Source organism: Rhinoraja longicauda, chromosome 29 (assembly GCF_053455715.1).
Source record: "Rhinoraja longicauda isolate Sanriku21f chromosome 29, sRhiLon1.1, whole genome shotgun sequence".
NCBI classification, from domain to species: domain Eukaryota; kingdom Metazoa; phylum Chordata; class Chondrichthyes; order Rajiformes; family Arhynchobatidae; genus Rhinoraja; species Rhinoraja longicauda.
This window is the reverse complement of record NC_135981.1, coordinates 26,309,794-26,323,993: the sequence shown is the minus strand read 5'-3', so window position 1 is coordinate 26,323,993 and position 14,200 is coordinate 26,309,794. Positions and strand designations below refer to the sequence as shown.

Below are 14,200 nucleotides of genomic sequence, written 5' to 3'. Positions count from 1 at the left end.
TGTGAAGTAGTGTACTTGTAAGTTAGAAATGATCGTGTTTACTTTACTTTAGACTTTAGATAGCCCGTACATTAACACTATTCTACACACTAAGTACAATTTATAGAAGCCAATTAACCTTTAAGCCTGTACGTCTTTGGAGAATGGGAGGAAACCAGAGCACCCAGGGAAAACCCAGGCAGTCACAGGGAGAACGTACAAACTCCATACAGACAGCACCCGTAGTCAGGATCAAAGCCGGGTCTCTGGCAGAGCAAGGCAGCAACTCTACCACTGTGCCACTCGTTGGAACAGAGGGAGTGGGTACAAAGACTTAGTTTCTTGGTCAGAGGAGCCCAAAACAGGTTTAGGTTTAAGTTTAGGTTTATTATTGTCACGTTACTGAAGTACAATGAAAAGTTTTAATTTGCATGCTATCCAATCAGATCAGATAAGACTACACTTAAATACAATCAAATCATACTCAAGTACAATAGGTCGAGCAGAGGGGAAGAAACAGAGTGCAGAATATAGTTCTCAGCATTGTTGAGCACCAGTTTCATAGACAGTCCAATGTCCGCAGTGGGGTAGAGGTGAATTGGATAGTACCTAGGGCTATGGAAGGGCCATTCAGAAGCCTGACAACAGAGGGGAAGAAGCTGTTCCTGAGTCTGATGCTACACATAGAAACATAGAAAAATAGGTGCAAGAGTAGGCCATTCAGCCCTTTGAGCCAACACCGCCATTCAATGTGATCATGGCTGGTGATCTAACATCAGTATCCCATTCCTGCTTTTTCCCCATATCCCCTGTTGCCTTTAGCCCTAAGAGCTAAATCTAACTCCATCTTGAAAACATCCAGTGAATTGGCCTCCACTCCCTTCTATGGCAGAGAATTCCACAGATTCACAACTCTCTGTGTGAAAAAGTTTTTCCTCATCTCAGTCCTAAATGGCCTACCCCTTATTCTTAAACTGTGACCCCTGGTTCTGGATTCCTCCAACATCAGGAACATTTTTCCTGCATCTAGCCTGTCCAATCCTTTAAGAATTTTATATGTTTCTATGAGATCTCCTCTCATTCTTCTAAGCTCCAGTGAATACAAGCCCAGTCGACCCATTCGAAAATCTTGTCAGAGTCACAAGTTTATCTCAATTCTGATGTTCCTAGTTAAGAAAATACTACAGTATAACAGTCCAAGTTGCTTCACTCGAAAAAGTTATCAACGACATAAAACTGAGTTTGAAGCCACATTATGGAATGAAATGTGGGGCAGCTGTCCAAAGAAAGAATCATTTGCAGTTATGTTATGAATTTCCTGGTCTCCAGGACATCCCAGACTATGTTACCCCCCCCCCCCCCCCCAATGAAGGACTAGTGAGATGTAGTCAGCTACAGAACATAATAATGGCAGGAAGCAGTGAAGCAATGCCATTCAACAGTTCAACAGTTCAACAGAGCTTTATTTGTCATTCGGTACCAAGGTACCGAACGAAACTACATAGCAGTCACACACAAAAAAGAACACAAGACACATGACCCCAACACAAACGTCCATCACAGTGACTCCAAACACCCCCTCACTGTGATGGAGGCAACAAAACTTCCACTCTCTTCCCCAGGCCCACGGGCAGACAGCTCGTCCCCGACCGACCCGCACAGTCCCCGCAAGGGGATGGAAGTCCCCGCGGCCGAGTCGCTCCGGGCGCTGAGACGTCTCGCGGCCGAACCGGGCGATGGAAGGCCCCGCGACCGAGCCGTGCGCAGCTAAGTCCAGCGGCCGAGCCGCACCGGGCGATGTTAGGCCCCGTGGCCGAGCCGCACCGGGCGATCGAAGGCCCCGCGGCCAAGCCGCACCGGGCGATGTTAAGTCCAGCGGCCGAGCCGCACCAGCGATGAAAAGTCCCGCGGCCGAGCCGCGCCGGGCGATGTTAGGCCCCGCGGCCCGGGCACTGTTAAGTCCAGCGGCCGAGCCGCACCAACGATGTTAGGCCCCGCGGCCGAGCCGCACCGGGCACTGTTAAGTCCAGCGGCCGAGCCACGGCCGAGCCGCACCCCGCGCCGTGAGGAAGAGACCTAAAAGAGAAAGGTTTCTCCCACCCCCCCCCCACCCAGACCACCACCACCCCCCCCCCCCCACACATACACAACCAAAAAAAAAAAAAACCGACACACAACAAAAAAAAAAAGGAAAAAAGACGAACAGACTGCTAGCGAGCCGCAGCCGTTAGGGAAAGAAGATTCAGAATTTAGAACATAGAAAAGTACAGCTCTGGAACAGGCCCTTTGTCCAACCTTGCCAGTGCCGACCATGATGCCAAATTAAATTAATTCCATCTATCTTCGCATGGTCTGTATCCCATTATTCATTGCCTGTTCATATCTCTGACCAAATGCCTCTTAAGTTTTGCTATCATATTTGATTGATTCTATAGTATAGAACTTGGGTATAGAAGTTGGGAGGTCATGTTACAGTTGTATAAGACGTTGGTGAGACCGCATTTAGAATATTGTTTTCAGTTCTGGGCACCATGTTATAGGAAAGATATTGTCGAGCTTGAAAGGGTTCAGAGAAGATTTACAAGGATATTGCCAGGACTAGAGGGTGTGAGCTATAGGAAGAGGTTGAGTAGGCTGGGTCTCTATTCCTTGGAGTGCAGGAGGATGTGGGGTGATCTTCTTGAGGTGTACAAAATCATGAGAGGAATAGATCGGGTGGATGCACAGAGTCTCTTGCCCAGAGTAGGGGAATCGAGGACCAGAGGACATTGGTTCAAGGGGAAGGGGAAAAGATTTAATAGGAATCCGACGGGTAACTTTTTCACACAAAGGGTGTTGGGTGTATGGAAGAAGCTGCCAGAGGAGGTAGTTGAGGCTCGGACTATCCCATCATTTAAGAAACAGTTAGACAGGTACATGGATAGGACAGGTTTGGAGGGATATGGACCAAGCGCAGGCAAGTGGGACTAGTGTAGCTGGAACATTGTTGGCTGGTGTGGGCAGGTTGGGCCAAAGGGCTTGTTTCCACACTGTATCACTCTATGACTCTATGACTCTACCACCTCCTCTGGAAGCAGGTTCCAGGCACCCTTCTCTCTATCTCGCAAACCCTTTGAAATTTCCCCCTCTCATTTTACCTGTATTCCCTCCAGTATTTGACATTTCTACCCTGAGAAATAAAAATAGCCAGTATATACTATCTATCTATGCCTCTCATAATTTTATATATTCCCATCAGGTTACCCTTCAGTTCCAGAGAAAACAATCCCAGTTTGTTCAGCCTCTCCTTAAAGCTAATAAACTAGTTCATGAAACATCCTGGTGAATCTCTTCTGCAGCCTGTCCTTAGCCTCCATATTGAGTTTAATTTAGTTTAGAGATACAGCGTGGAAACAGACCTTTCGGCCAATTGAGTCTGCGCCAACCAGCGATCCCCACACACTAGCACTGTCCTACACACACACTAGGGACAGTTTACAATTTAACTAAAGCCAATTAACCTACAAACCTGTACGTCTTTGGAATGAGGGAGGAAACCGGAGCACCCAGAGAAAACCCATGCAGGTCACGGGGAGAATGTACAAACTTCGTACACACAGCACCCGTAGTCAGGAACGAAGCAGATCTCTGGCACAGTAAGGCAGCAACTCTACCACTGCGCCAACATGCTGCCCATTTTATCTTATAGTATTCCATATGTGAGCTAACCAAAGTTTTATGTAGTGGCAACATGACTTCCCAATTTTTATAGTCAATGCCCCGACCTACAAAGGCAAGTATGCCATACATGATCTTAGCCATTCTATCTACTCAAGTTGCTACTTTCAGAGAGTTATGGACTTGAACCTCAAGATCCTTTTGTACATCAATATTTCTAAAGTTCCTGACAATTACTGTACACTTTCCATTTGCTTCCAAACATCACACTTGTCTGGATTAAACTCCATCTGCCATTTCCCTGCACAAATTTCCAACTGATCTAAATCCTGCGTTATGCTTTGAACAACTTCCTACATATCCACAACAACTAACTGTAAGGAAATATGAAGTCTGTTGGAGTTTACAGATTTCAAGTGGTTTAAGAAAATAACTGCAGAACAAATCGATTTATTCACAAAACGCTGGAGTAACTCAGCAGGTCAGGCAGCATCTCGGGAGAGAAGGAATGGGTGACGTTTCGGGTCGAGACCCTTCTTCAAGTGGTTGATGGATTGCATTCATGATAAACAGGTTGAGTTGGAGGATCAGAGGAAGAGATAGTCCTCTTTGGTATCAGTACAAAGTAATAGAAAAGAATTGATAACAATGTAACAATGGTTAATGGGAAAGAAAGCTGGATTGCTGATACAATGAGGTGCTTATTCACTAATGATCACTTTGCCAGTAGGTTAAGCAGAATTTCACTTTGTCTTTTTTTAGTTACTAAAAAATACATTAGCAGTCCTGTGGTACATTTGTTTGTTTCAAATGGTGGAAGACTGCAGTGGAATAGACCTCAGTAATGCTCTAAGAAACGTGACTGATTTCCCTGAAACTTTGATTGTAATCTTTCCTCGTTACATCCATGCCACAGAATTAACCTTGGTCGAGACACAATTATGTCTCGGCTTGAAGGTGCTGGCTCGTAGGGCCAAATGGCCTCTTCCTGCACCTGTTTTCTGTGTAATTCACGAGCTGAATTTGCAAACCGGTGATAAGCCGGTGGTTTTTGCTCACACATCTCTCCGTCTATTCATTGGTTGTCATTTGTGCTTGAACGTTTGTGCTTTGTTTCTCCACAGTCTTCCAAAGAAAAAAATCTGGTGCCAAATAGAACATGTTATTTAATACAAACATCCGGGCCCACATTAAGCGATATGTGAAGATGTAATAGAGATGTCTCTGAAAAGTTAGTGCTTTGATTCTGACATGTGTGTTCCCATGGTTTTATTCCCCTCCCCTTTGTCACAGGTCCTAGTGGTACCAATATCATTATAGGGTCCATCGCAGGCGGCATCCTAGTGGCTGCCATTGTCCTAGGGGGTACAGGATGGGGATTTAAGTAAGCGACAAGCATGCCTCTTCCTGACTGCTTCCGACTTTACTCCATTCAGAAGTTAACACCCAAATGCTTCTTGTGCCTAGATTCTGCAGTAGATACAATGATTTTGCAAAGATTGGGCAATAAATGAAAGCAGGGTCTCAATTACATTCTCAGCTTAGGATCCATGGGGTCACCTGCATGTAATAATTACATTTACAAGCAATCTAAAGTCAAATTTCCCTTCAGCTCACAACCAGGATGAGACCTACCATTTCCTGAAGAGGATTGCTTTCAACTTTAATTGGTGTTAATTGATTCCCGGCATTACAGGGATTTCTTATTCCTGCAGCTTTATTCAGAAAGGATGTAGTTAAAAATGTCCTACGTCCACTGTGCAATAAAGTGACACCAAGCGAAAATGTAATGTTTTAATTATTTCATTCAGACAATTGCAAAGATTTGGCCATTTACTGCCAAAAAATGTTTAAATTATGTTAAAGGAAACTTGCCAAGGATTAATGAGAAATTAATAAATTGGATTGCCTAAAACGAAGGCCAGCTTTGCTTTGGTGCACAGTAAAATGAGTTGCTGCCCACCCTCAGTGCCACAATTCCCAGATGCCTGACAGTGGGGCATTGGTGGCTGTCAGGACATTTCATCTTACTATTGCTTCAATTTGGCTTTTTGAGGCAAGGGTGGATCTTGGCTTGAACACGGATCTGGACAGACAAAAAAAGACAACATCTGTTTATAATTCTTTGTGTCTACAGCAGAATTTTTAGCATTCTTTGAACAATTATTAGTGCAACTATACTTGCATGGAATGAAACTGGTGCTTTCACATTTATTCAGATGTGGAATGGTGGGAGCATGTCTAAGAAATTCTTATGCAGCGCAAACCATCCCTTTTATTACTGGCCAAATGTTGATGTGCTTTAGAATACCTCTGTAAATTGTTATCTCCATCATTGGGAAAAACAACTTCAGTCTTGCCACTTGAAAACTATCAGACGTTAAGCCATTAATCAAGTATGGTTCATAAACAAACATGTCTCTAATCACCAAAGCATTGACAACTTAACATCCATGTATTGGCCAGTAGTGCGACAGAGTCACTCAACAAGCACTTTGTGTAACAATAGATTTAGCATGAATTGCTGTATGTGTGTTCTATACAAAGGCTATTTTATTCTGATAATATTCATCCCTTAGCCTGTTTATTAAAGGTTAAATGGTTTACAAAAAGAACACCATCACAGTTACTGGGAATTCTGGTTCAAGGACAGAGCGCCGTCACTGAAAAAAGCAAAGAAATCCTAGAAAAATAAGACAACTTGCAAAAGCAACTCTGAAAGTTTTAAGACAATTTGGCAAAGCATTAACTGCATACTTAAGGATAATCTTTTACAGTTTATTGGTTGGACTTTGGCTGGACTATGTTAGGAAGGATGTCAAGACTAAACTTTACCAAGATGATACTATGCATAGATTTTGGTAAAGTAGTGATGGGAGAAGCCAGGATTGTTCGTCTTGAAATAGCAACGGTTAAGGCAAGATTTTTCAAAATTCTGAGGGATGTAAGAGAGCAAGTAGAAAGAATTGTTTGGTTTATTGTCATTTTTACTGAATACAGTGAAAAGGTTTAGTTGTGTGCCATCCAGTCAGCGGAAAGACTATACATGATTAAAATCGAGCCGTCCACAGTGTACAGATACGTGATAAAGGGAATAACATTTAGTGCAAGATAAAGTCCAATTAAGGATAGTCCAAGGGTCTCCAGTGAGGTAGACAGCCTGATAACAGCTGGGAAGAAACTGTCCCTGTATCTGGAGGTGTGCTTTTTCACGCTTCTGTACCTCTTGCCTGATGGAAGAGGGGAGAAGAGGGAGTGACCAGGGCCCGACCCATCCTTGATTATGCTGCTGGCCTTGATGAGGCAGAGTGAAGTGTAATATGTTCATTTGATAAGTCAATAACCTGCTTTAGAACAATCGGCAGAAGATGGAAAGGAGCAATAGATTGTTTTTTTGTTAACATCTGGAATATATAATTGGATTGATCGCCAAAAACAAATTCCATAACAAATTCCAAAAGGCAATTGGACTTGATTGAATGGACAAATTGGCAGTGTTATAAGGTAGAGGGCTGGGAGGTGGGATATAAAGGGGCAACTATTCCACAAAGAACCAACAGAAGTGTAATAGTCTGCAATGGAAGTTTGGTATTTGAAGCAGAATATCTATATGATGTGAGAAGTCATATCAAAATATCTTGTTGAAATATTCTTCTAGTTACAATATTGTTGTGTATTCATGCCAATACACAAGAGTTGCAACTCATAGTTTTATTTGTACTTAAGCGGAGGTAACAATAAGTGCTATCGTCTTCACAGTCTGGTCGCGGTCTGCCTGGAAGGCAGCGACCGGCAGCGTACATAGTCAAGGTGGGAATGAAGATCCGAACTGGATCGTGTGTGGAATGTGCAGCATGCATAGTGAATGTGATGCTATATATATATATATAGTGAAGGTGAACTAGCATGCACAATCTACATCCTTCCTCTCAAGGAAAGAATACATAATAAAATAAAGATACAGTAGTCACCGTGGCTCTTATAATATATATCACCGCTCATGTGCGACTAACATAAGTACAGGTAAACTGATATTGACAAAGGTAGTCCAAACGTAGCCCGTTGAATGTCACTCAAAGTTCAAGTGTTAGGCCTGGTACTTCACGGTGGGCCGGCAGGCACGACCTGCACGTGTACGGTACAGTCCCGCTGGAGACGAGACCGATGGAACCGGCCCCAGAGAGTGCGGTGACATTGCTGGCGATGGGATGGGAGACAATGGCGGGAGGTGAGGTGGCGAGGCCACAGGCGAGGCCGGAAGGGCTGACAGACTGGGCAGCGGAGACATAGACAGGCCGGTGTCCCCAGAGGGGTGCGGGTGGGTTAAATTTTAGTGGTTGGGCAGGAACAGAGGTGGTGCCGGTTCGCACACTGGCAGGATGTGCTGTCGGTTGCGCCTGTAAATTCCGCCGTCGGCTTCGACTAAATGCGAACGAGGCTCGGGCGCTGGCCGAGATATCACCCCCAGGCGGTCGTGACCCTTTTCGGTTCGTAGGCGGACCACCTGACCGTTAGCCAGTGGTGGCAGAGGCCTGCTCGTCTTGTCGTACCAGCGTTTTTTGATGTCACATTTCCTTTGCAGCTGGGACTGAATATCAGATGGAAAGCGAACTTGTAGCTCCAGTGTATGTTTAGCAATGGGTAAAGTGGTTCTCGTCTGCCTGGACATTAGGCATTGCGCGGCTGAACCAAGGATCGGATCGCGGGAGATGTTCGGCAGGTTTAGTAAGTCGAGGAAAACGTCGGATCCCGCTCTGCGGGAACGTTCCATCACCTGCTTGGCACTCCGGACGGCACGCTCCGCTATCCCGTTAGACTGAGGGTACTCGGGGCTACTAGTGATGTGGCAAAAGTCCCAGCGTGCAGCAAATTCTTTGAATTGGAGGCTGGAGAATTGGCTGCCGTTGTCGGAGAGTAGGCGATGAGGAGCCCCGTGAACGGAGAAATGGCGTGCAAGCTTCTGGATCACTGCCGCGGAGGTGAGGCTCGGGAGCAGATCGATCTCGAACCACCCGGAGTACGAGTCGACTATGACCAAGTACCCCTTCCCGTTCCACTAAAAAATGTCAGTTGCCACGATGGACCACGGGAGGTCAGGAACCGGGTGTGGAAGGAGTGGCTGTTTCTGCTGGTGCGGCGCCAGGCTGTTGCACACTGAACAGGACTCTACTTTTTGACGAATATAGTCAGACATTCCAGGCCAGAAGAACAAGCTCTTAGCTCTCGAGATCGTTGCTTCTGTGCCTGGGTGTCCCCCATGGATGCTGTCGAAGTACTTGCCATGTAAGGAGGCAGGAATCACAGGTTTGTGGCCCTTTATGACAATACCACCCTGCAGGACGAGCTCGTCGCGGACGGAGAAGATGGGCCGTAAGGCAGCCGGCAGTCTGTTCTGCTTGACCGGCCACCCGTGTCTTATGACAGAGGATAGTGCTAGGAGGGTGTCGTCGGCGGCAGTCTGGGCTGCCAGGTTCTCCAGGCAGGACGAGGGGACGTAGGAGACCATCATGACGGCAAACTCGTCTCCTGACGAAGGAGAGCCGCAGGTTGCCCACGGAGCTCGAGAAAGGGTGTCCGCCAGGTGCATGTCCTTGCCCCGCTTGTAGACTATAAAGATGTCGTACCTCTGAAGCTGCAGCATCATCCGCTGGAGCCGCGCAGGGGCGGCGTGTATTGGCTTGCTTACAATGCTAATGAGTGGCTGGTGGTCTGTTTCGATTGTGACCTCCTTGCCGAAGATAAAATCATTGAATTTTCTGCAAGCGAAGACGACCGCTAACAGCTCTTTTTCGATTTGCGCATATCGTTGTTCGGTGTCTGTCATAGTACGAGAGGCGTAGGCAACAGGTCTGTGGCCGTCACCACTGTGTTGAAGGCAGACGGCACCCAGTCCATACTGCAAGGCATCGCAGGACAGCGTGACGGGCAGCTTGACATCGTAGTACGCGAGAGTGGGGGCACAAGACACCTGTTGTTTCAGAGTGTCGAACGCTCTCTGTTGCTGTTCATGCCAGCCCCAAACAGTGTCTTTGTGAGTTAGTAGGCGTAAAGGGGCAGATATTTCACTAAAGTTCGGGATGAATTTTCCCAGGTAGTTGACCATTCCGAGAAAGCGCTGCAGACCGGTCACATCGGAGGGCGCTGGCAGTTCATTGATCGCGATCGTTTTAGATGGATCGGGTTTGAGACCGGCGCTCGTGAATATGTGGCCCACGTAGTTGACTTCGCTCACCCGGAATTTACACTTAAGCGGGTTGAGCTTGAGATTGATCTCTTTGGCGCGGTCGAGGACTTTCTTCAGATTCGCGTCGTGGTCCTCGACATTCTGACCGGCGACGAGGATGTCGTCAACCACAATCGAGCAGGGGTATCCGGCAAATAGCTGTTCCACGGTGCGCTGAAACACCTCGCCAGCTGAGTTTATGCCGAAGGGCATACGTAAAAATTTGAAACGTCCAAACGGTGTACAAAAAGTGGTCAGGTTGGAGGAGTTGTCATCTAGCAGAATCTGCCAGAAGGAGCTTTTTGCGTCGAGGACGGAGAAAACTGTCGCCTTGCCCAGTTGCGCTGCGACATCTTCCACCGTGCGCATGGGATAGTGTGGCCGTTTAATGGCGGTGTTTAAATCCCTGGGATTAATGCAAATCCGTATCTCCTCCGTGTTTTTTTTAGAGGCAACCACCATGGTAGAGACCCAGTCTGACGGGTCCGTGACAGGGGCAATCACTCCCAGATTCGCCATCCTGTTGAGTTCACTCAGCACGCGGTCCCGCATAGCATGGGGAATCCGGTGGGCGGGACGGACGACCGGTAAGACCTCTGGGTTGATCGTGATCTTGTACGTGACCGGAAGCTTGCCGAGCTTGTCGTTGGTGATTGTGGGTGATTTCAATTTTCCGTATATAGACTGGGAATCTCATTCTGTTAAAGGGCTGGATGGTTTGGAGTTTGTAAAATGTGTGCAGGATAGTTTTTTGCAGCAATACGTAGAGGTGCCTACCAGAGAAGGGGCAGTGTTGGACCTCCTGTTAGGAAATGAGATGGGTCAGGTGACGGAGGTATGTGTTGAGGAGCACTTTGGGTCTAGTGATCGTAATGCCATTAGTTTCAATATAATTATGGAGAAGGTCAAATCTGGACCAAGGGTTGAGATTTTGGATTGGAGAAAGGCTAATTTTGAGGAGATGAGAAAGGATTTAAAAGGAGTGAAATGGAAATTGTTGTTTTATGAAAAGGATATAATAGAGAAATGGAGGATATTTAAAGGTGAAATTTTGAGAGTACAGAGTCTTTATGTCCCTGTTCGGTGGAAAGGAAAGAATAATAATTTGAAAGAGCCGTGGTTTTCCAGGGAAATTGGACACTTGGTTCGGAAAAAGAGGGAGATATACAATAAATATAAGCGGCAGGGAGTAAATGAGGTTCTTGAGGAATATAAAGAATGTAAAAGGAATCTTAAAAAGGAAATTAGAAAAGCGAAAAAAAGATATGAGGCTGCTTTGGCAAGTAATGTAAAAGTAAACCCCAAGGGGTTCTACAGATATGTCAATAGCAAAAGGATAGTGAGGGATAAAATTGGTCCATTAGAGAGTCAGAGTGGACAGCTATGTGCTGAGTCGGAAGAAATGGGGGAAGATATTAAACAATTTCTTTTCTTCGGTATTTACCGAGGAGAAGGATATTGAATTATGTGAGGTAAGCGAAACAAGTAGAGTAGTGATGGAAATTAGGATGATTAAAGAAGAGGAGGTACGGACACTTTTGAAGAATATAAAAGTGGATAAGTCTCCAGGTCCTGATAGGATATTCCCTAGGACATTGAGGGAAGTTAGTGCAGAAATAGCAGGGGCTATGACGGAAATATTTCAAACGTCATTAGAAACAGGGATGGTGCCGGAAGATTGGCGCATTGCGCATGTTGTGCCTTTGTTTAAAAAAGGTTCTAAAAGTAAACCTAGCAATTATAGACCTATTAGTTTGACGTCTGTGGTGGGAAAATTAATGGAAAAGATACTTAGGGACAATATATATAATTATTTGGATAATCAAGGCCTGATTAGAAACAGTCAACATGGATTTGTGCCTGGAAGGTCATGTTTGACTAATCTTCTTGAATTTTTTGAAGAGGTTACCAGGGAAATTGATAAGGGCAAGGCTGTGGATGTTGTCTATATGGACTTCAGTAAGGCATTTGACAAGGTTCCACATGGAAGGTTGATTAAGAAGGTTAAATCGTTGGGTATTAATAGTGAGGTTGCAAGATGGATTCAACAATGGCTGAATGGGAGATACCAGAGGGTAACGGTTGACAATTGTATGTCAGGTTGGAGGCCAGTGTCTAGTGGAGTGCCCCAAGGATCTGTGTTGGGTCCACTGTTGTTTGTCATTTACATTAATGATCTGGATGATGGTGTGGCAAATTGGATTAGTAAATATGCAGATGATACTAAGATAGGTGGAGTAGTTGATAGTGAGGTAGATTTTCAAAGTCTACAGAGAGACTTGGGCCTTTTGGAAGGGTGGGCTGAAAGATGGCAGATGGAGTTTAATGCTGATAAGTGTGAGGTGCTGCATTTTGGTAGGACAAATCAAAATAGGACGTACAGGGTAAATGGTAGGGAATTGAGGAATGCAGTGGAACAGAGGGATCTGGGAATAACTGTGCATTGTTCCCTGAAGGTGGAATCTCATGTGGATAGGGTGGTGAAGAAGGCGTTTGGTATGCTTGCCTTTATAAATCAGAGCATCGAGTATAGAAGTTGGGATGTAATGTTGAAATTGTACAGGGCATTGGTGAGGCCGAATCTGGAGTATGGTGTGCAGTTCTGGTCGCCAAATTATAGGAAGGATGTCGACAAAATGGAGAGGGTACAGAGGAGATTTACTAGAATGTTGCCTGGGTTTCAGCACTTAGGCTACAGAGAGAGGTTGAACAGGTTGGGTCTTTATTCTTTGGAGCGTAGAAGGTTGAGGGGGGACTTGATAGAGGTTTTTAAAATTATGAGAGGGACGGACAGAGTTGACGTGGGTAGGCTTTTCCCTTTGAGAGTGGGGAAGATTCCAACAAGGGGACATAGCTTCAGAATTGTGGGACAAAGGTTTAGGGGTAACATGAGGGGGAACTTTACTCAAAGGGTTGTGGCTGTATGGAATGGGCTTCCGGTGGAAGTGGTGGAGGCTGGCTCGATTTTATTATTTAAGAGTAAATTGGATAGGTATATGGATAGGAGGGGATTGGAGGGTTATGGTCTGAGTGCAGGTAGATGAGACTAGGTCAGGGAGAATGGTCGGCGTGGACTGGTAGGGCCGGACAGGCCTGTTTGCATGCTGTAGTTGTTATATATATGTTAAAGAGCTCACCGTACTGCGAGAGGAATCGCTGGGCGGGGGCATGTGCGGAAGCCAGTTGATGGACCACCGAATCGAAGGCAGCCAAGCCTAAGTCGATGTAGGCAGCAATGCCTAGCAGGGAAGGAGTGTTTTCCCGGACAACCAAGAAAGACAGTTTGTGAACACGGGACGCTAGCTGGCACTGCAGCTCAACAGTTCCGACGGGCTTGATTGAGCCCCCTCCAAAGGGAATCAGTGAGGCCATGGTTGGCTTGATGTCCTTGGCATTACAAATCCTGTGGAGCTCTGATAAGGTGATAACGTTGCAGCGAGCCCCTGTGTCGAGCTTTGCAGTAACAGGCACTCCGTTAATGAGGAGGGTGACCATGGGATCGAGATGTTTAGCAGATGGGTCTGATAAGGAATGTATATTGATATTCAGTCCATTGATAGCAGCTAGGTCATGCTCGTTAAACACAGGGAGTGATGCAGGTGCTGCGCGAGACGGCTCTGGCTGTAGCAGATGTACCGACTGTTTTGTCCCGATTCTGTTCCCACGCGAACGACAGCAGCGGACAAAATGGTTTCTATGTTTGCAGTAATTACAGACTTTCCCAAATGCAGGGCACTGCTCCCGAATCCCAGCGTGTGAGCCCCCACAGTTACTACAGTTGTTGATGTGACCGGCACAGGATCTGCCGGGCACTTCAGAAAGTGGGCGTTGTGCCGGCAACATTCACATCAAACGCAGAGTGGGGTCCCGGCCCCAAGGATTTAGTGTGTGAGGCAGTTAGCTCAGCAACTCGACAACGATACTCAGCCACCTCTAGGGTGAGGTCAGCATCACGTAGTAGTTCATCACGCACCTTGTCATCAAGGATGCCACAGACCAGTCTGTCCCGAACGAGACTGTCACACAAATTGTCGAACGCGCACCGGCTGGCAATATATCTCAGGGAGCTAATGTAAGCTTCAACAGGCTCACCTTGCTTCTGGTTGCGAGTAAAAAATCTGTGGCGCTCCATAACGAGATTCGAGCGCAGCTTGCAAAGCTGTCGGAACTTTGTCAGGAGGCAGTCCGGTCCTCCATAGATTCCGCCGGGACCTGAACGCCCGCGGGAGTTATCCGGGCCGGCGCGTAGTGGAACCGGTGAGCACGGCGAATGGCCTCACTGCCCGCCAGGTTGAGGAGAATAGCAGCACGAGTAGCTGGAGGTGCAGCATGATGTGCTGC

The 14,200-nt window shown here is 46.4% G+C and overlaps 1 protein-coding gene across 5 annotated transcripts in view; it reads left to right on the top strand.

Moving 5' to 3' along the window:
• adam11 (ADAM metallopeptidase domain 11) overlaps window positions 1-14,200 on the top strand; it is a 159,152-nt gene that overhangs the window by 128,846 nt on the left and 16,106 nt on the right. For 2 of the 5 annotated variants that reach the window (XM_078424548.1, XM_078424547.1), the window contains exon 25: window positions 4,930-5,020. The exons of 2 other annotated variants lie outside the window; for them this stretch is intronic. In XM_078424548.1, coding sequence (XP_078280674.1) covers window positions 4,930-5,020 — 91 coding nt within the window. Of the gene's footprint in view, window positions 1-4,760; window positions 4,856-4,929; window positions 5,021-14,200 lie in introns of those variants that run through there. One more of the 5 variants, XM_078424549.1, reaches the window with a different exon arrangement.